General features: G+C 40.2%; 1 protein-coding gene across 11 annotated transcripts in view; it reads right to left on the minus strand.

The window, feature by feature from the left end:
• LOC127970778 (zinc finger MIZ domain-containing protein 1) overlaps nt 1-23148 on the minus strand; it is a 135817-nt gene that overhangs the window by 7268 nt on the left and 105401 nt on the right. For 4 of the 11 annotated variants that reach the window (XM_052573507.1, XM_052573505.1, XM_052573504.1 and 1 more), the window contains 14 exons: nt 22419-22524; nt 13518-13553; nt 5555-5690; nt 4858-4972; nt 4557-4774; nt 4035-4230; nt 3651-3941; nt 3379-3561; nt 3114-3182; nt 2828-2993; nt 2339-2480; nt 1611-1821; nt 1240-1345; nt 973-1133 (listed from right to left, as the gene is read on the minus strand). In XM_052573507.1, the coding sequence (XP_052429467.1) occupies nt 973-1133; nt 1240-1345; nt 1611-1821; nt 2339-2480; nt 2828-2993; nt 3114-3182; nt 3379-3561; nt 3651-3941; nt 4035-4230; nt 4557-4774; nt 4858-4972; nt 5555-5690; nt 13518-13553; nt 22419-22524 (2136 nt within the window). Of the gene's footprint in view, nt 1-972; nt 1134-1239; nt 1346-1610; nt 1822-2338; nt 2481-2827; nt 2994-3113; nt 3183-3378; nt 3562-3650; nt 3942-4034; nt 4231-4556; nt 4775-4857; nt 4973-5554; nt 5691-8950; nt 9344-9514; nt 9552-13517; nt 13554-16278; nt 16602-16814; nt 16937-17581; nt 17742-22418; nt 22525-23148 lie in introns of those variants that run through there. The other 7 variants (XM_052573509.1, XM_052573508.1, XM_052573510.1 and 4 more) reach the window with 6 other exon arrangements.

The raw sequence follows: 23148 nt of genomic DNA on the forward strand, positions 1-23148 counted from the left end.
CTTCCCACAAGTAAGTTACAGCTTAAAAAAAAATAAAAAATAAGACGACAAAGTGGAACTTAGTCATTTTCCAAAACCGCTAAGCAAATATATACAGTTTCAGTACATACCACATAGAGACGCTGTTGTTGCTGCTGCTCTTGTTAAATTTCAGCCTCTGGATCTGATTCTGGATCATAAATATACGCTGAATCTGACTGTTAGCCATGGTTTGTTTTGGTTGGTTTTGTCCTCACGTAATGTCACAGCTTCCAAACGCTATCAAAAAAAGTCTACTGATGCTCGTGATTCTTTAGCTCCGCCCACACATCACGCCTCCAGACGGTCGTGTTTTTCCGGGAAAAATCTGTACAGACTATCTTTCTCTTATGAATATAATAAAACTAAAGACTTTTTGGAGTTATGAAGGATGCAGTACTACTCTATAGGTACTCAAGATTAACAGGATATTGAGTGAAAACGAGCATTTCACCCCCCCTTTAAAGAAAAATCTGTAGTTTTGTAAATTCAATGTTTTTTGTTTTTTTTTGGCTATTGCTAAAAATTTACCCCAGTGACTTAAGACTGTTTTTGTGTTCCAGGGTCACATATGACAAATGTGTAAAAACTTTACAGGTTAGCTTGTTACAAGCATAAACCTCAACATTTATTACAGTGACTCTGATAAGGAATTATTATCTTAAATCAGGATTTTCCAAATTGTTCATGACAGAACTATAAGGTTTGTGAATAATTAATTCAGTCATTAAAGTTCACATGCATGACATGTGACCACTAAACAACAACAACAGAGGCCCGTGAACGTGAAAATGTGGTTAAATTATTGAAATATTCACTTATTATTTCAAGGAAACATTTTAGGTGTAAGAGGTTTAGCTGACAAAAAACATTTTTATTCTGGAAATTAATCTTTAGATTTTTATTTTCTTGGGAAAACAAGAACATGATTAAGAACACTTTAATGATGTGTACCTGCACGTGTTTGCAGTCATGTCCCCTAGCAGGGAGCTGGATCCGTCGGAATGTGATTGGACACTTGAGGGACACTTTGATGGCTGTCTGCTCTACTCCATCCTCTCCATTTAGTGTGGCATTCCCAGAGGAGGCTGCTACGCTACTGAAGTTCCTTTTAACTGCAGGAAAACAGACAAGAGACATTGCAAAGATTAGGGGTTGATGAAGATGATAATACATGGTGACAGACATCCACAGATTCCAAAGAATGCAGCATCTACTTACTTTTGGTAATGCAATGTTCGGCAGGAAGGAGCCTCTTCTTGAGGAGCCCTTGCAGGACCGATCTCACCGATGGCCTATGGACCAGCTGCAGCACGAACAAGTGCGACTGCAACAAGACCAAACATGTAACAACCCGCTCGCAAGCATCTTCACATCAGAATATCCTTTACACGATACAGTATCTGTACCATTCAGCTTTCAGACAGGAAAGCATTAAACTGATACCAGCAAATGTAGTGGGAAGGCAGAGAACAGAAGCTGCATCAAATCAGTGTTATCTGATTTCATATCACATGCTGTATAACAGCTCCCCGACACGGCCACTAAATGACAGACTATACATTATTGAAGAGCAACGGAGGAATACTCACACAACAGCAGGCTGTGACCGTTATCTGGATGGTGTTTCTCCCTGGCTGACACACATGCTTTAGGTGCAGGGGTTTGTGGGATGTTTTATTGTCGCCCCTCTCAATAGTGAGTGGGGTGGCATTGACACTGACTTGGACGGATGCGGGCCAATTGGTGTTCATTTGTCGGTCCTCATGATGATAGCACTTAAACTGCAGCTCCAGATCAGATCTGTTGGTCATGAGGTGAAGGGTGTAGTATTAATGGAACAGGCCTCATAACGTTCCAACTCATTCTGCACATAAGACAGTCTGCAGAATCTTCACACTGCTATGTTGCATTTAATGAAAGTGAATGGTGACTTTCCATAAATAAAAAAAATCTTACTGTCCTCAAACTTTTAAACACAAGTGCATGTTCTGAGGTCATGCAATAACTTTGTGTAAGAAAAAGTATACACATTTTCCTATGTATATATTCAAATCTAGTGAAAAATGCAGCATCAGAAGTTGTGCTTTTGTAGTGCTCGTCTTTTATCATTTTTGGAGACTGATAGCATTGAATCATCATTCACTTTTATTCTTTTAAAACGAGAAGCATGAACGATCTGCTTCTGCTTCCACGGTAGAAAGAGAAATATACAAGTTTGGAAAAACTTGAGCGTGTGTAAATGATGACAGAAAGATCTTAAAATATTTAGGATGTCATTGTCAAGAGCATGCACAGTTTAGAGCAGTAACATGCACACCTCCACATGAGCGTCTGGTGGACGGAGGGGCGCAGATGGAAGACGTGGTTACTGACGGCCAGGTTGTGCTCTAATCTGAAGGGCTCCAGCACCACTCCATCTCTCACAGGGAACGTCAAACGCAGCTCCTCGTTGGGGTTGGCTACAGGAACAAACATTAAGATTAGATGGATTCATAGTCTTCCCAAGTAGACCATAGTATCAGTGTGTAAGATGCTTTCAAGTTTGGCTTTCACCTCACCTAGTTTCACCCTTTCTCACCGAAGCACATATATTATGAATGAACTCTGAGTGGATGTGAAAAATGCATGAATCTCAGATAAATGTTCAATGGGGCTTTTTTTCCCACTCAGCTGCAGGTGGCAGATCAAAGGGTTCTCGGGGGTTTATTCTGATAGACTGTGACTGAGTTTGTAATATGAACAGAGTCGAGATCAATGCAATGAAACGGTCGTGTGTGGGTTTTTTTTTTTTTTGTGCGTGACTCACTTGGAGGTGGAGGCAGAGAAGTCATGTTTGGCTTCATGTCTGGAGGAAACGGGGGCTTGACATCTTGACTGGGTGACATGTACGGTATACTACTTCCTGGGGTCATGGGTGGCGTGGGGTTCCCAGGAACCGGCGAGTGGGGGTAGTTCACCACCTGCCGAGGAGGCTTTAACCAAAGACACACATGATTACTGAATAGAGTCACTAAATATACAGCAAATCTGTATATTTTACCCTGAATACAAATGGAAGATTACACATAATTGTGTATAGTTTCACCACCTACCCCATTTCCTTGATTATACCCATAACCACCTCCAGAGAAATTGTTGTTCTGACCATTAAATGGCTCTTGCTGAAATTAGAAAGAGCACACAAAATGTAAAGCAAGAAATCAAGATAGTTGCTATTACTATTTTATTTTCTTTTACCTACCAAAAGTAAACTTGCAAGTTTAAACTGAATGTGGCATCTTCCAAAGTGTGAGCCAAATTACACAATTTCCTCAAGAACATTTCTAACATTGCAAAGACCTAGCAATATGAATTTACCTTATAGTATTGGCCCATGGCTACCCCAGTAGGAGGGTACTGGCCAGAGCCCTGTTGTCCTGGCATCCTTTGCCCAGGGTAATTGGGTGAAGGAAGAGGTCTAGAAGCGTTTGGGTTAGGGTACTGTCCCTGCTGGTTGGGAAACTGGCCATTGGGTCCAAACTGCTGGCCTCCATAATTAGGCTGTGAAAATAAAAACAGTTGGTTCATCAACACAAATAGCCAATACAAAATATCTACTGAAGGTCTATTTTAACCATTGGTGGTCTTACCTCTCCTGGATAGTGCCTCTTGGTGCCCTGCATGGGCATGGACTGAGGTCTGGGTCCAGGGTAACCCTGTTGAGGCATCCTTTGGCCATGGCCACCGAAGGGCCCCATCCCTGGGCCCCTGGGCTGGTTCATACCCATTGGCGGGCCACTCATGTTGGAGCTATTCATGCCACCACCCATAGCAGCTGGGTTCATGCCTCCAGCCATGGACGGGGGCCCACGGGGCCCTGGCTGGTTCATGAACTGGTTATTGTAGCCTTGCGTAGGCCCCATCTGGAAAGAGGAGCAGACCTGTGGAGAAGACCAACGGCAGTTCAGATGAATAAGAGGACTCATTTAGAAACCCAGGGTAGGGTAAGAAGCCAAAACCAGTGAGGGTCCAACCTGGTTGTACTGGTTCATGTCTTTATTGGTCTCTTGCAGGGCTGCCACGGTTGCTGTGGCAGTAGCTGTTGCGGTGGCAGCGGCGGCAGCGACGGCGGCTGCAGCGGCAGCAGCGGCAGGTTGGGTGAAATCAGATGGCGGTCGTGTATGAGGCGGCATGCCCATGCCACTCGGAGCATTTGGCCCACCTGGGTAACTGAGCAGAAGCGATTCACAACACGTTTACATCTACATCACATCTTTCACAGTCAAAAAATCTATTTATTGGAATAAAACTTGTTGGAAGGCCACATAAGTCTTTCCTGGATTTGCACTTGGCACAGCAAGAAAGTGATATCATCCCTTTCAAGAAAAACATCCTTGAACTGAGTGTTGGCTGGGCTTTAAAACCATGTGTCAAGTATCACTAATGGGAGACTCTTCTATAGCTTATTGAATCTCCCAAAGTGATGCAAAACAACTTTGTCAAACAACTTCCCATCATCCTGTCTGGAAAGGCATCTCTAATGCTTGAAAAATTACCTTCCACCAAACCCTCCTCCTCCCGGGTGCCCTGGACGCCCATACATGCTTTGCTGCATGTAGGCCTGGTTGGATCCCCCTTTGGCTGAAAACTGCTGTTGTTGGCCAGGGAACTGAGGCGAGTTGATCCCTGGGTTGTTGCCTGACATACTCGTCCCTAGAGTATTCCCTCCAGGGTTCATGGGATTGTTGGTATTGGCCATGGGGTTACCCAAGACCTAGATCAAAAGCAACATCTGTCATGAGATCAATGTTATCATTGTTACTCTTTTCATACAGTGACACTATACGTGTGACTCACCTGACTTTGTGATGTATTGGTAACTCCCCACACCGTCGTAACTACCGACAGCGAGCCCGGGGCCTGGTTAGCATTTTGTTGCCAGGGAACACTGTCATATGGAAAGGACCCATCACTATAAAACAGCGTTCAAACAGCAATGTGAGATCAGGGGCATCAAACATGTGTTGAGAAAGAGTAAAGCTGACTCCAACACAGCCCGATAAAGAAAAGCTCCCTATTGACTAAAGAACATTATTTTTTCCATGAAAAAGAAGCTGTAATGTTTGCGAAAGTGGCCAATCACCAGCCCTGGAGCACAAAATGTTCTATTAAACAACACTAATCTAGTGAACTTCCTCAGTGTTTTCTCTGGCAATCTATCAATCTCTATTAACTTCTAGTTGACGTACCTAAATGCTAGTTATGATATCATGTTTTTATCTGCCGTTGTTCGGAACATTGTGAGAATGAATTTCATCTGCACAGCCTTCAGTGATGCCATGTTTACAGCGCTGTTAATGAAAGCTTGGTCAATGGCTTCTTGGAAAAGCCTTGTCTTCAAGATCACATGCCACATAAAAACAAACAATTGTGTGCTGGATGAGTGCACTGGGAGGAAATTCTGAGAAGGGGGCAAGACTGCTGGAAGTTTAACAGTGCTTGGAAGGGCTCAAGCGAGTGTCTGCTTAGAACAGAGTTTTGTCTGGGTACTGACCCGTGTGAGAGCGAGGGCTTCATGGAGTTCATGGGCGGCTGCAAGGGTACTTTGCCCGGTGGATCACTCTGACGATTCTTCTGATGCCGCAACAAGAGCAGCCGTCCCAGCTCCTCGCACCAGGATGACAGGAGAGCTGGAGAGAAAGAGACAGACAAAGAGAAAGAGAGTTTAGAAAGGATCTTTGACACGGAGACAAAACACTTGTTGTCTAAACCGCAATCTTGGTTATTTTATCTTCAGATTGCTATTGATATGATCAAATCTTACTGCCAAGTATTAGCACATATGACCCAAACACGTTGACAATTTCAGGTTTCATTTATGTTTGAATGTCAGTATTTTTTACAGTTCAAATCTAACCAAATGCCAAAATCGTAATCGGTTTACGTCTTTACCACTAGAGGTCACTACAATAACAGCAGCAGCACGAGCATGCTCGGGATCCTCTTTAATAGCTTGTCAGTATGCTTCTCATAAGATCATATGCTTTTCATCCGCAGTGCACTTTAAGCTGTGATACTACCACAGAATACCTGTCTTCTCCTCTCGTGAAGGGAGGATGACGGAGGACGGGGAGAGAAAGGGAGAGAAATGGGAGATGAGAATCAGTGCCGAGGACAGTAAATCATGCCGGTGATGTGTCCTGGGCTGGCAGCACTTTACTCCTGAGAGGGGTGACAAAACGAGCCTCTCGCCATGGTGATGGAGTCGGTTCGGGATGGCAGCAGCTGGCATGTGGCCAGATCCTGGTCTAATCGATTTTACACGCCGCACACGGCTGAAACACGAGTGCTGCATTTAAGTGCTCTTCATACAAACGGTCCTTATACTTTCCAAGTGACACTGTTTAGATAAATACTCAATACTAGCTGAGTCATTCTATGACAAGAGTACCATTTTAGTATCTGATAAAGTGCACTAAACACAAACAACTGCTATGAAGTGTTTTAACTTTAACATATTTGTTTAAAAATTGGGTTTCAAATGCTTAGCACTGAAACACATTTATATATACAAATCCAGGTTAACTAATCACATTACTTATTTACTTTAAATTGATCATCATAATCAAATAATCATTCTAAATCATGTTCTACTCATTATTTCCAGAATGGATCCTTTTACATGCTTGACAAGATTAACATTTGACAAATACCCCATATATTCAACTCATCATATAAAATAGAAAAAAAATAATGGTGACACTTTTTTAAAATGTTCCACCTCACCACATTTCCAAAGTCACATGTTCGAAACGCCACGAAATAATAATTTAACTTGAGGTGACACAATGCAATTTCTAAGCACCTAAAGACATTCTTACTCTGGCAGAATATTTAAAGTCATACAGCAATGTCCTTAAAAAAATAAAAAAAATAAATCACCTTTCCAAAATGAAAAAGGTGCCTGTTGCATAGAATGACTCAGAGCTGCTCACAGAGAACAAGGGAGAAAAAACATTGTCCAAAAAAACTATCACACACCGACAGAACAAGAACAAAAGCCAGGAACTGTTTCACTAGTGCTGCACCTCTAGTCTTCCTTTGCCATCAAACAGATTCTGCAAGGGACCTTATAAAATATTCTCTTTCCCCTAAGACGAATTCATACATGGAACAATACCCCTCTTTCTTCTCTAAATCGACATCACAGACAGTAGAGGAGTAAAAAAAAAAAAAAACCCTGCTACGGCTATTTGAACAGAGAGGGTGGTGTCAAGAGTAAAGAATCTCTCTCTCTCTCTCTCTCTCTCTCGGAGTCTGGTGCAGAGAGACAGACGTCTGTCTTGGCTCTTTCCTCTCTAAATCGATCAGTCAGTAATGACTATGAAGACTGCTCAGCTGTCTCCTGTGCCTTTATTGCTGGGGGAATGTAAACCAGCACAAATGCTCCTGAAAAACACACACTGCAGTCTTATTTACCACAGTCTGCACAAAAATCATTTACTCACTCTCATGTCATTCCAGACTTAACGTGTAGAAAATGCTCAAATGAGATTTGAGAAGTAAGGTGGTGGGGATTTATTTCAATCAGTTCCTCACACAATGTTGTTGTATGGAACAGTTTTTGATACTTTATGGTGATTTTTGTCATTTTTTTGAGTTGGACAGACCCTGGTTGGCATTTTTGTTTGGAAAAGGACTGTGACCTAACATCATTATTGTGGTCCAAGGAAGACAGAAGGTCAAAGAGGTTTGGAAGCACAGGAGGATATGGAAGTAATGGAGTGGAATTTTCATTCATATTTGTGCGACATTAGTCATTTAATGCCTGTATTAATAACCATTTCCGAATAAAATTCAAGGGCCCTTAATGCATTGCAGAATCGGAACTGGAGTTCTTCCAAGAAACGGTTTTAACTTATTCAATATCCCAGCGACACCTGACGCACTTTCCCTTCCGAGTTCAAACACACTATTTCAGTGAGAAAATCACGTGTGTGTAAATATATCAAAGGGGTCTGTTTCAAAGAGAACGCTTCTCACCTCTCTGCGACAGGCGTGAAAACCGTCCCAGCAGGATTGGAGCGGGAGGCTAGAATCACCCACCTACTTCAATGAGAATTATTCTACCCTGCCATTACAGAGAGCTTATCGGCCAGCTAAATCACTACCTCTGCATGCTGGCAACTGCTATTTTCTCACAAAAGACCAACTTAGAGCTCATATGACAGGTTACAGCCAGACGCCGCCTGCCAATTTTCAACTGTTGTTCCCCGCCCAGCATGCCTCCTACACGTAACAAAGACTGGAGCTCTCCTGCCTGCGATTCAACCAGTAAACTCAGTGAAAAACAAGCTAATCAACACGTCACCTTCCAGCAGCGCACAATATCCCTCTCACCTTGCTGAATACAGCTACACCACTTCTCCCGCAAACATCATCGCCTCCACCACTACCCACGGGGCCGTGTTGTCATATTAACACGTAACGTTTACTGTAACAAGATTTCTCTCATCAATATGGATGCACTGATTTTTGGTCCAATATTAAGCTCATTTGCTTCAGTAATGGAAAAGATATCATTGAGAGTACATACAATATATTTTGCATAAACCCTGCCACACAAAAAAACACCGGCAGCAGAACAAAATGTCTCAAGATTGGAGGAATTTCAAGACAAAAGACATCTAATTAATTCGCAGTAGTCACGCTTGCATAGAGCTCCTGTCGTGCAAGTAGACGACTGCGCAAGCGCAGAGGAACAGAGAAGCTTTCCTAGAATGATTTGACTTAAACTGGACAAAATCGTGCATGGTTTATTATTATTTTTCATTTTTTTAAATCCATGCTGTCCTTACATCCCACTGTATTTTACAGCATTAGCAAACAGCAGCAGAGAGGACCAAAAGGAAAGTTTCTCTAACAAATATCATCATGAATCCTTACTCACCAGTAAATCGGCATTAATCACATTTCTCTTTCATTCCCTGTTTTAAAATGCCTCTCTCAGTCTCCGTTTTCCTTTCATCTGCTTCCCTTCCCTCATTTAGTTCTGCTCGCATTGCCAGACACCTGCTCCAGAAAGGGTTGTGTTGAGTGTTAAGTTGGCAGTGGGCTACTGTAGCTCTGTGGCAATGGGCATTTCGGTGGCATGGCTGTGTGTTGGGTCTATGTCAGCGGGCATTATGGTGGCAGGGCTGGCTCACAGCGGAGGGCACCAGGCAGTGATCCCAGCAGGAAGAGATGAGTACCAACACAGAGCATAGCTCTCACAAAGCCATGCCAGACAATAAAACTGAGGTTTGCTTGCACCAGCCAGACTCTAATACAGTCTGAGACTTAGCATACTTAGTGTGCCATTTATCACAACACAGCAGCTTCAAAAACGTTGTTAAACACAGTGTAAGAAATCATTTCAGGGTGAGAACAAAGACATTAACAGTGCTTACAAATCAGTGTACAGTCTCATATTGTGTCATCATAAAACACTTAAAATGTCAATATAAATACATACTTTTTTGAAGAAAAGGTGGGCGGTGATTCCAGTGTTACTGTTAACAAAAACTAAAAATTAGTCAAACATTTGAGTTAATGTTGTTAATTAAAACACAAGCTGGAAAACTGACTCTAAAATAAACTAAATAGAAAAAAAAGGATCACAAATGTTTTTAATATGTGCCATATTCTAAAACTTGATACCCACATTTAAAATTCAGTAATATTAAACATTTTTAGATGATATCAGATATATTATTAGATGATATCAGTATATTTTAGTGTCAAAGTTAGTGCATTAATATAAAAAAGTACAAATAAAATAAAAAAAGCTAAATGACTAAACTGTAAAGCCAAAATAAAAATAAAACAGTAAAAATTCCATTACGTTTTTTAACTACAATAAAACACAACCCTCTTTAAAATCCCTAAATCCTAAATATGATCAATAATTTTAAGAGAATTCTGTCACTCTAAAAAATGACTGCACTCCAAAGTAGCAGACATCAACATTTGCTAACACTGTAAGATCTGTGCAATCCATACAAGCTCTGTGAGTCATATTAGCCATGTTCTGCTGTTTCTAGAGGTGCCAGACTGCAGCAGAAACCATCTTACTGAGGGGACAACAGCCTGTGGCTCTATAGACTTCTGGCAAAACAGACCAGAGAGACAGACACTACACAAACCAACCCCCCTCCCTGTCTGCTCTTTGTCTAGAGAAGAGGCTCTCCAAGCAGGTTTAGTAGGCTTTGAATAACTGACCAGGGTAAATCCCCAAATGATCCGGTATGTAGGGAATCCAGGTCACCCCCAGTTACCCAAATCGCTTCTGAAGCGGCCCCAAGAATTTTCGCCTGTCGCTCCTTCTCAGGTTGGCTGCTTCATCTCTGCCAGCACCCCTTCTCAGCCAAACTCTCGGTTTTACTGGCTTCAATGACTCATTATGAGCTTTTTGATTATGATGTTGCTAATAAAAGGTAGACGCCAGTGAAAGGTGGTTTGGACAAGGGAGTTGAACTAAAATCAAGAAGAAACGTCACTGTTTAATCAAAGGCTTTGTTCCAAAAATCTATTGAGCTGCCATACTGTCCTACTACCTACACAGGCAGCATCCTAAATGAAACGGGACCTCATAAGTGACTGATTCAAGAAATCTACATAAAAAACACACCTATATAAATAGCACTCTGCTAGTTGATTCCAATTGATGTTAATGTTAGCATGTTCCTAAACTAAAACTCCAATATATATATGATCAAACACACTACACGCAAAAAATCTTTAATCGATAAACTTCACTCCTGGAATTTAAGCTTACTTTCAGTCAATTTTTCTTTGATTTCATTCAACATCTTGGATTTTTCTAATAATAATTTTTCTAATTCTAAAAATATGAACGGTATAATGATGTTATACTTAAATTAAAATTAAAACAATGGAAAAACCCTTAAGATGACATGTAGAAAGAAAAGAAGCATCTTAAGCACGCAGATGATTAACATCAGTGGACATTGAACGATTAACTGCCGATTTGAACGATTATGTAATTGTGGCATCCATAATTGTAATCGCGATTAGAAATTCGATTATGTAGCCCTACTTAAAGCTAAATGTCTTATTTTCTGCCAAAGGACAAACCTTACTAAAAGAATAACACAGTCTATGTCTTATCCATTTCATACTGACAGAATACATTGGAATTTTGACTAGTGCAGCTTTGGAAAGTGGAAAAATTTCAAACCTCCTGAGGATGTCTAGAACATAAAATGTGGCTGGAATTCATAACACAAGCCATATTTTCAAATGTCCTCAGAGACCTTTTCTCTCACCCTCACTCTCAATTTGTGAATCCGTGAGAGTCTCAGACTGATGCCACAGTGAATTGGCAGACATGTCGACTGACCTTCCTGGACCACTTAGTGAAAATACGCAACCCTGCTTGTCCGCATGGCCATACTGTGTCTGCCCTTCATCCTCACCTCACTAATCATCACAGCACCTTACCTGACCTAGAAAAACCACCAAAGAGAAATCCAACAGCAGATGCTGGCCATGGGAAATAGAGACCACTGTAGGACCTGTTAAAAGCTGTTTTTATTAAAAGCTATGACATGACAAACTAGCATTTATGCAAAGGTTTCAAGTCATTCATGCAATGAAAAAAACTAAATACAAACAAAAAAAAATATTATGAATTTAGTTCAAGTTGCAGATAACCAGTTTATTTGAAAGTAATGTTTCCTCATCCTAATTTTTACGAATACCTCAAATTTATCCATCCTAAATACTTCAATCTGTTAATGCAGGTCTTTTCCAGTGAGTGTAAGCAGCTTAAAATTGAACTTCCCAACAGCCTTCATAGAGATTTGTGTAATACCGCCACACACACGCCAGAAAAATGCAGGTTTGTGAAAGGAATACAAGAAAAGACTAGAAAAACAAGCTAATAACGGTGTATACAAGGAAACAGCATGCCAGAGCTAAAATTCTCAGTTAAAAAATCTTTTTGATCTTTTTGTTTGTTTTATTATTATTACTGGTGTTAGTAATATCCATACTTGACTAACTAAGTGGCATGTGTTCTTTTTTGCAAAAAACAAAACAAAAAAAACAACCAATCAACCACAAAGTTTTACAAATTCCAATTACATGTCCGTTTATTAAAGCTGCAGTCCGTAACATGGTTCATGTAGGTACTGCTGCGGAATAGCCTGGTACCTGTGTGATTCGCCATAGACATAAACAGAGAAGAAGCTCTGGCTACAATGTTCTTCCGCAAGACTCATACAGGTTTGTTTATTAACCACAGACCGCCTGAAGTTACGCACTGTAGCTTTAAATATCTTGGCAATCTATGTCCTATATGCTTCTTATTCACAGAGTATGTTGAAAAAAGGGAAAATGGCAGCAGATTCCATTTGGGCCTGCTAATAGAGATGCTCTAACTGTAACAAAGCACTGTGTTGTGGTGAAGTCTATGGAAACAGTCTTCCCTCCACTCCCAGTGAAAGGCAGTATAGCAGGCATGTGCTCAGGCAGCACACTACTATTAACTAATGACACAGAGCAGGTCCTCACATACGAGAGGCTCACATTTTAATTAAGGCCAGCACTGAACCTGAGTGCAGTCTACACATACTCCCACAAGTCATTGTTATTAACCCCTAACTGAGGCTAACAGGCTACAAAGTGACCTCCGCTCACACCGGGTGACCTAACCATTCAGGACACTCTCTGGCACAACACACACCCACACACAGTCAGATTAAAACACTTCACACAGATTTCCACAAACACAACCACAGAGTAGCTGCTCGAACAGATGAAAGTGATATTTCTCATTTGAATGCATAAATAAACGATCAGATCGTTGTCTGCTTCTGTCAGTGACAGATGTAATGCGCCTCCTACAGCGCAGTAACATCCGCACAATGGGCGCTCGCTGACTTTCTGCTGTCTTTTTGAGAGAATCCAAACAGCTTGATGCTCTTTTGAATTGGAAGCGAATTTAAAGCACAGTGCATTGTCGCAACAGATTCGGCTTAAATGGGAATGAATGACTGCAATGAAACGGAGAAGAGCTGACAAAGACTGGCACGTGACAAGGCAGCCCTAGAAGTGAGTGACACATGGATGAAGGCTTTGTTTTAAACATAAAACAGCGCAAAATGGGACGTCATTCCTGTTCAATGAGCTGCACAGTCTGGAGAAAAGCTGAAAACCTGAGCCGTAAACCTACAAGATGATGGGAGAAAATCCCAGGATCATCTGAGATGACAGTGCTGCCCATGCGTCTGTGAAACAGGTATGGATGCTCAGTCAGAAGCCAATGACCCCCCACAACAAAGGAAGCACATTAAAAGTGTTTGCGTCATCGTGATTCATCTCCTGTGACTGCGTACGAATGAATAAAAAAAGCTGAATGAATGCCCAGGGTGATGATGAAGAGAGAGGAGGAGAGAGAGCTTTCCACTAGATGTGTTTCACAAGCCAAACAATGCTAAAACACAGAAGAGTACCTGTGTCACTCTGACATCTCCTGCAGGTGGTGGTTTCTGTAGGGTTCAAATTCAACATTTTACTCAAGGGGGCAAAGAAATATTAAGACAAGATAGTATCAGTAAGCAGAGTTGACGTCATCAATGGGTGAACTGATGTCCTGGTTGAATTGATGGGACTTAACGAGACTCTTAACCCTGGTTCTGCTCCGGCCTGCTGTGCGAAACACTGACTTCTCATCTCAGTGGATCTAAATATCAATGCATTTGCTGAAATATTCCAGGTGCTTGCACATTTGTCAGAAATCTCAAGCTAAGCAACTCAAATGTAATCTAGAATTATGGTTTTACACAATAATAGTATTATTTAAAAAGTGAATGTTACATTTAAAAGCATTAACGAAGAGAATTTGATTCTTTTGAATGATTCTAAAATGACATTCCAACATCTACAAATCCAAATATGTCCAAAAATACACCACAGTCTCTCATGACACATCATTTTAATTACAGTTGGAAAAATGTGCTGACGCTTCATATGACTAACACATTTGTCACTGTATGAGGAAACATCTAAATATCAAATTAGTCATATCAACAAGTATATCGCTACTCAACCGTCAACATTTTTTTCCTACAGACTATGACTACCCTATATTACTAATGGAAACTTCATAACAGGTCTTTATGACAAGACAATTCAGGCACAGACGATTAAAACGGTGATTGTGATGATTTAGAGGATGAATGTGATACACCGTTCATGTGCATCAATCTTAGCTGTTCATTCATATCATTGGTTGTGTATTTCTACAGTAAACTTACCAACATAATTTAAATTAACCATTTTCTATTTTAATGTATTTTAAAATGCTATTTATTCCAGTCATGTCAAAGCTGAATTTTTGGCATTCCCCAGTCTTCAGTGTTGCATGATCCTTCAGAAATCATTGTTATATAATAATTTGGTGCTCAAGAAAACTTTCCTATTACTATCACAATTGAAAATTGCTTATCACAGTTAGCTCAATATTTTGTTGAAAAGTATTATACTTTTTTCAGGATTCTATGATGAATAGGATGTTCAAAAGACTATTTGAAATATAATTATTTTGTAACATTATAAACTTCTTTACTATCACTTTTAATCAATTTAATGCATCCCTGCTGATCATTTATTTCCAAAAAAAAAGTCTTACTGACTCCACTCTTCTGAACGGGGGTGTGTAAAATGTTTCTGAAATTACTACAAATATATAAGATTAAAAGATCAGCATGCAATGATTTAAAAAAAAATTCTTACAATAGCCATAATTATGAATATTATTAATTAATAATATAAAGAATTAATATTTCTCCAGCTAACACAGTTCACTAGCCTGATCTCTATATTACCGTCTTTGAAAACCTCTCATCCATTCAGAATTTAAAATCTAAACTATCCTATCACAAGCTTCAGCAGTAATCGGACAGTTTATGGTTTGTTTCGTTTGTTAACACAGCCCGCTTCTTCAGATGTTTACCTTGCATCCACTTTGTAACTAAGGGCAACTGTAAATGTTTGCACTGGGGCATTGGCACTTTATCAGTGTCTGTGGAAAATTCATGATATGCATTTGCTAGTTTGCTTTTCGCACTCAGTTGAACAACAGCTAAAGCTGTAAAATATAACCTGTAATGCATGTTATTTCTGTGACTTCTCTTTTGTAACCTAAGCCAATTACTGTAAATGCAGCAATTCATAACACATTAAAGTCTATTTTACTACTTCTATAAATTTAGTAATTATTCATTTTATACATAAGACAATCAACACCCATAAATCAATCTAATATCCAAATACTACCTTTCAAAAAAAAAAAAATGCATGGAGAAAACACAAAGATGGCTTACTGTCTTAACCTAAAGACAAACTAGTGTAGTTTTAGACAGCTTAGGAAAATTTAACTAGCGTAAATCATTAGTACGCCAATGTGTTAATATAACATTTGCATGTTTATTTAAAGTAAATCCAGCAAACCCAAACGACACATGGCAAAGAGCACCGAGCTATTAAAAGCTCCTCACCACTGAGGATGAAGTTTCACACATGAACAGCAGGATCCTCATTTCAGCAAACTGCTGTTTATTTCCCCATCAGCACGTACTCTGAGGCCGAGAGCTTTAACAAAACTTCACAGGAACCTGTAGACTTTGCTCAAGCAGTATATTATCCTTACGACGCTTTAACTGCCGCCCTGTAGCAGTTACAAGAAACAACTACTTACTATAAATATCCAGGGATCGTGCCTAGACACTGTTGTAGAAACACAAGAGATGAAACTGTCTTTCTAAAAATACAGGGGCACAGACATCACCCCTACCCAACTTACAGAAATCTCCAGGTTCATTCCCTCACAAATCGGCCCATCCAACAGAACCTCTAATGCACTGCAAAGATACACTCCCCTGCCCAATGATTTACAGCGCCATAAAAACCTAACACACACTCTCAGTAGCCACTACAGAGGAAGAGACTCTCCATGTAACCGGCTGGAGCCATGCTGTCGCCAGGCTCATGTCAACCCGCTAAAGGACTGACACAAACACTGTGCCTCAAGTAGGTCAGCTCTCCTCCTGGAGATAATCAAGCCCACTCTGACCCTCTATGTGTGAGCGTGTGTGTGGGAGAGAAGGAACTAGGTCAAACGCAGTCAGTTGTTACGACTCGATCATGTGCAGGACTTGCGCATACACCTGCCTGCAACTCGCCCGCATGCACTCCGACCGTCACGTGACTTACCAACGCTTGCGATCTGGCTCTCATCGCAGTCTTCTCATTGCAGAGAGAAAATGGGATTTTACCAGCAGGCGAAGACGAACCCGTGAGAAATCTACGAGCTTTTCTGTCTATCTCTGTCTGATTGTCTGGGACTCTCTCTCTCTCTCTGTTTTTCCTCTCTTCTCCTGTCCAGCGACTGCACAATGCACATCAATTATTCAGCGGCGGTCTCTGGGTTTCCAGTGCAAAGCCAATCACAGATGGAGTTCTGTGCTAATGGGCTCCTGCTATACCTGGCTCCTCTGCTCCAAGACGTAGCCCACAGGGAATCAGGTTAAGCTCTTCGAAACTTCAGACACACACACATACAGAATGACAAGCCTGTAAAGTGTCTGCAGTGCAAAACCACAAAATAAACAGGAAACACCGTTGTGTTTCAAAAGGGTTAAAAAAAAAGAAGCAAGAGAGAGAGAGAGAGAGAGAGAGAAAGAGAGGGACGTGGGGGCAGGGAAAGAGATGAGAGAAAGAGGAAGAAAAAGCAGAAAATGTCCTCTCACCTCAGATGTATGGTGTCCTAAGTGATGTCCACATGCCTAAAACCCTCATTCATTCATACAAACCCACGCACACACGCGCACATCCATGCAATGCGACGGCCACTTTGCCAGAGGGCGGTGGGGCAGGGGGAGGGGAGGCATGGGTGGCTCACATTTCAAACTTGCAAAGAGGGGGCGGGGCCTATTGTGGCAGACGGGCTGTATCTTGGCCCTCAACCAAATCATCCAAAGAAAGACTGAAAACAAACAACACGCTTAGATCAATTCGGTTAAAGCTGCATTGGCAGCCCTGCGATTACTGCTATCAAAGCGGGTGAATCCCATTCATTGGTGAGCTAATCACATGACACTGATGTATAAATCCATCAGACACTAATTAAGCCCGGGGCTGGTGGGCGGCCCTCCTGAGTGCCGTGCGAGGGTGAAATTAATGGAAACCGTGTTAGCTTTTAACGCTAAGTGCCTAACTTGACACTTGCTAACACTGTTAACTGCACACATCAAAAAGTGTTGAATATCAGAAAGGGATCCAGCACTTCCCCGGGCTGTCAATAGTGTGCGTCATTAATGAATTAATACATAGCTGTTCTACAGTCCTTGAATTAGCGTCAACTAATCTTCAAAAAAAAAAAAAAAAAAACTTGTATCAACAGCAGGATTTTTCTTGACACTGCACAAAAAAAACCAGCACTGTAATAATTTCAAGTGACATCAAATTAGCAATAATTCATTGAAAGCTCCAATGTACTGTAACCACAAAGACTTACTATGTAGCACGAAGCATCAGTACCTCAGTGTGCGTGCCATATCCCTGACTGGCATTGAAGCGCTGTGTGTGACAGATACCTTTAATATCAATCTACGAGGGGATGAAATAACTCAGAGAAAATGAGAGATGTCAAGGCTACGGGCTACATGAAAAAAGAGGTGAAGAGCCAAAGCTGGCTCAAACAGGAACTTGAGCTTCCTTTAACTTTTACTGCAAAGCAGTGAGTCATAACCATCCACCAACACAAACACATCACTCCAGTCATTCTCTGTCTGCAGATCTCAACTTCACTACTTTAGAAATGAGCAATCTTATAAATAACCTGATGCTTTTTATGCAAAAACCTATCATAATACAGCATAATTGTTTCACATTACAAGCTACAATGAAGTAATTGGCTTGTTTCTGTTAGAACAAAAAGTTTAGCAGATCCGGAGCATCTAAAAGTAGCTGAACTGTTGCTGAATGATTACATCAGAAGAAAAGAGAAGAATCTTGAAAACAGACTTAAGCCCAAAATTTACTTTATGTCTCACCTCACAATGTGTGGATTTTATCTTTTCATAAGTATTTCTCAACTGCAATATTCTATCCAGTATATCATTTAAATATTTCTTAACTAAAATGCACACATTTACATACTGTACCTGAATTTTTATACTTTTTTTTTTTTTTTGGAGTTTGTTTCAATTTATATTATAATCCAACTAATAAATAACTAGCTAATCAACAATAGTCATTATTTATTCACACTTGCTTGGCATTGAAATTGTTGAATTGCTTGGTAATTGTTCATTCTGGCAATACTGTAGGTGATTGTGACCCACTAACGATCTCTTCTTTGATGTTGCAGACTCAAAGCCACAGTGATCGTCTGAAGTAAGCGTATGAAGTGACAACTGTACGCAGATAGAGGTAGGCAGGGTTTGCGGTATATCAAACCAACGGGGAGGTCCCCGGGCTTAAGTTTCTTGTGTATTTGCACTCGTGTCTTCTCTGTAAACCCCGTGTGTACATGACATGTGAATTACGGCTGGGTGCTGGAAAGTGATCCGTCACCCTCGACATGGCCGATTGGTGGCTCTCCTGACGTGCCTTCCAGCTGGGCTGATTTACAAGCTGCTGACAGACGTCCTATGTAGAGGAGAAACATTCCTCACTGTTGCGTTGAGAGATCCATTTCAACCCATTGGCCAATTTCATACTTCAGCCAATCTGCTGCTCAGAGAACAGTCGTGTGTCAACTTTACTTTTGACGTGCAACTGCGTCAAACAACTGTATCTCTACATTTAAAAAAAAACAAAAACAAATCCAAAAAACTATCCAGGCCAAAACCTTGAATATGGTGAAAGACCTTTCACTAAAATGCAATTAAATGTGGGCACCATCATAACCTTGTTTTAGTCCTCAAAACTGTACAAATAACTGTTATATGGGCTGAATCAAAATGAATCAATCATAATATAATTATTATAGAAAGCGACTTAAACTATTTGTTAGTGTGTCAAAAATGACGCAAACTATGGAATTCTTATAAACACTAGTTAAAGATTTTAGAGGGGAAAAACAAAGCATTGTTCAAATTCCTGTACTTAATGTCTTGTGCGCTTGGTGCCAAATCTGCTCAATAACAGACTTTAAAAACACTTGAATTGAGACACACCTTGCAATTATCTTGTCGCAACATCTCACTCTGAACAATGGCACACTATCTCTGCTCTTGTATGCAGGCACAAACGTGATTTGGAAAGTTGACTTTTTTTTTCAGGACAATTTTTAAGTAATAGCAGGCTTTCTGAATGGGGCCGTGTGAATGAGAAACATGTCCTTATAGACAAACACATTAGCTGTCAATCTCTCAACTAACCTGCTCTCGATTAAATATCAGAACGACACATACAGAGGGAAGAACTCGATTTCGATCTAAGTGAGGAGACTGTTGTGACTGACAGGATATTGTTGTAATTCTGTCAAAAGCAATTGTGATGCTGTATATAATTAACATATGTTCATCTTAGACAAGGTATTTAGCATTTCTTGGTACAGACACAACTCTGTGCTTTAAAGAGGGAGATTTTAGACTAAATAATTATCCTACTGCACTGGGGGTGGGGTGCCACACAAAGCCTGGTTAAAAAGTCTGTCAGTAGCATGTAAGCAGAGAAGATCAGACTCAATAAGAGCACTCACGCATACACACAAACAGATGCAAACACACCGTGGACAGATAATTCCCATAATCACAGATTAATACTGCCGGATAATCCCGCTGACAGAGAGGTCAGCACTCATAAAGCAGCAGACTGGACTTCATCTACACACACACACACACACACACACACACACACGCACACTGCATCTCACATTCCTGAAGATCAGCTGGTGAAAATGCACAATGTGCTTCCGGCACTGATTATATCATTTTGTCAATGCACTTTTCTAATCAGTATGTTTACGATAATTGTATAATAATATTCATAAAAAAATAAAATATATAATAGTATATCCTTATAATAATAATTATTACTAGTCTTACAGAATTAATGTTTTCACATTAAATGTTACACATTTTCAATTTCTCCTGTTTTATACTGTATAAATGTATTATTTAAATCTAATTACAAATGTTTTATTTATTACTCAGCATTAATTAATTAATTATATATATATATATATATATATATATATATATATATATATATATATATATATATATATATATATATATATATACATACACACACAAATTATTTTTACTATTTTTTTAACATTTTACTAATTTATGTTGTTTTATTGATATTCAACATTTCCAACTAAAACAAGACATATACTGATTAACTGTTTTGCAATAATGATAAATGTCTGCTCATCAAATTTAGAATTGAAAAATACATGCCTCAAGCAAATGTGTTAGATTTGTCTACATCGCATGTCAAACAACAAAGGAATCCAATTGAGCATTTTATAACACTATAACTGTTGAAATGTAACATTAACAAGAGCTCAAAGCATAAATATATGAATTACTTTACTATATCCTACAAGACATCAGCTGGTATTTATCCATTGCAGGTACTTAACATTCTTTTACGAGAGGCAAATAGAAGTGTAATTCTAAGTGTAAGTGGATGAGTTTTGGCCATCCTCACAGCCAATCGTCAGCTGCATTGTGTATCACAGAGAGAGAAAAACATGACGGATTCATCCTGCAGCAGTGACTGCCTCTCCGCAGCCGCCTGATTGTGCATTGATCGTGTAATGTGGGAGTGTCTCGCTTCTCTCAGGCTCTGAGCGCGCCAGACACACACTGAACTCCTGTGTGTGGTGTCGGGTGGCCGCCCCTCTGTCGCCATCCTGCCTGTCACTGGGTTTTCGCTGGGGCTGCACTTTCTCTTAAAATCCCTGACCTGACGTGCATATCTCTTCTCTCTCTTTTTTTTCCTTTTGCTCTTTCTGTGTGTGTTTCCGTGATGGATGTAGACAGATAAAGAGAGAAAGAGTGTGTGGCATCAAGGAGGACAGAAAATGAGAGGGACGGAAGATGGGTTTATGAGCCCTGCCACTGTCGTCTGTGTGTCTGGGGTGGCAGACGCCCTTATGATAGAGGTAAGATGGATGCCCCCATGATGCACTGAGAGAGAGGAAGTCTGAGTCATATCTGCTTCCAGCCATGTCTTTATCAGCCGCTGCTCTAAATGCAACCACTGATATAAACGCTGCTTGATTTGAAATATAGGAGATATCAATGAAACGGAGAAATATTTCAGCTATCAAACAACAAGTCATGGGAGCCTTACTAACAGCATACTGCCACTATCTCGGTTGTTTACTGCAAAAAATACATTTGTTAATCAATATTTTTGTCTCTTTTTTTTAAATCCTTAAAACAAGTTTAATTACTGGAATTAACTTAAAAAGTAAAATAAATAAATAAAAGCATGTTATTGTAAATTATAAATAATCACTGTTTTGTTAACTAATAAAATAAAATAAAATAAAATAAAATAAAATGTTGTTTTGGTGACTAACTGCATTTTTTTTAAAACTAATTACAACTGAAAAAAAGAAATAAACCCAAAAACGAATAAAAAAGACAATAACAAAAGCAACACATACTAAAACTAAAAATTAAAACTACCAACAGTTTATAAATACTAATGTTTTAAAGTATATAAAGACAAAAATATTAATTAAGAAAAATTATTTTTGCAGTGATCTAAAAAGAGAAATATGAACAAAAAAAATGTTTCTGGAAGCCCAAGGTGTCCCACAGTAACCGTGATTCAAATGGACAGTTTATCTTCATTCTCCACAGCGAGCCATGTCAGGCCTTTCTCAAATGAAGTACACTCACACACCTCAACCCCGGCGCTTGCGGGCCATCTATCTCTGTTTGGCCGATGCCCGTCCGCAATTCACTTTGACAAATGTACAAGAACAGGACACTCAGCTTTGGCTGAGAAGGTCAGGATTTCAAACAGAGCTGATTACAAAGCAATGCTGCTCTGCTGATGGATGATTCTTGGAAAGTGAACTCTGGCGGCTTATCAATGCATTATTCGGGGGTGCTTCTGGCACGCCGAGAGCTCCATGTGTAAAATTGTCAGGAAAAGACAACCTCGGCAAGTTAAATCGTCTTAAGGAGATGAGTGAGTGTTGGACAAAGGAAAGTGAAAGCATGCTAATGCATGGCCATGCGCTATGATTGCATAATGCCGCAATTAAAAGATTTCCTGTCACATCGCTAAATGAGAAATGTGGATTCATTACAGGCAGAGTGTCTGTAGCAATGATGAGTGAGAAGAAACATCGCAATGAGAGAAGCGCTTCTCACCTGCCGACTTAGGGGTGAACTTGTCGCGGTTGGCCGCACACACGGCCAGGAGCCGATAGCCGAGGTCCAAGTCAAAACCCTGCTGCGCTGCCACACGACTTACAACCTGCGGAAAGAGACCATATGAGCATTAAAATGGGTCTTTTTGTACTCATGCTGTGCTTCATCTGCATGTGCGTGTCCATTATTCGCATTCATAGGAGAGGTGCAAACAGAGTTCTCCACTAAAAGACTGAAGAAAAATCAAGCTGAAATGTTCTAAACACACTCTTTAGCATTAAGGCTATTGAATTTTTCAATAGTCTACATGAGCTACGTGCAATTAAGCTTCCTTGAAATTCTACCCCAGACTCCCATGAGAGAAGCAAGAACCAGCGGTACACTCGCATAACCCGGCTACCACCCCCTCTTCCTTGTACACCAAATATCTCTCCAAAAACTACTCATAAAAGAGCAATTTCCCTTTTTTAGTGCAATCATGTCAAATATTTATATATGTGCATGAATAATGCATTCAAAGATAAAACAGCCACCTCCACTGATGCAGAATAGTGTTAAGATCATGTTGATATTTGCAGGGCACGATTGATGAGCTTTCCCCAGAGATGTGTGTGACTGGTGTGCAGACGTCTGTGTTTGTTCTCTGAATACCCTGATCCACAGAGACCACAGCCCGCACTTGGCCCCTTGAACTCGCAGCTCCAGCTTCTTTCAAAGCATCTTGTGATCT

Source organism: Carassius gibelio, chromosome B13 (genome assembly GCF_023724105.1).
Source record: "Carassius gibelio isolate Cgi1373 ecotype wild population from Czech Republic chromosome B13, carGib1.2-hapl.c, whole genome shotgun sequence".
In the NCBI taxonomy this organism is placed as follows: Eukaryota; Metazoa; Chordata; class Actinopteri; order Cypriniformes; family Cyprinidae; genus Carassius; species Carassius gibelio.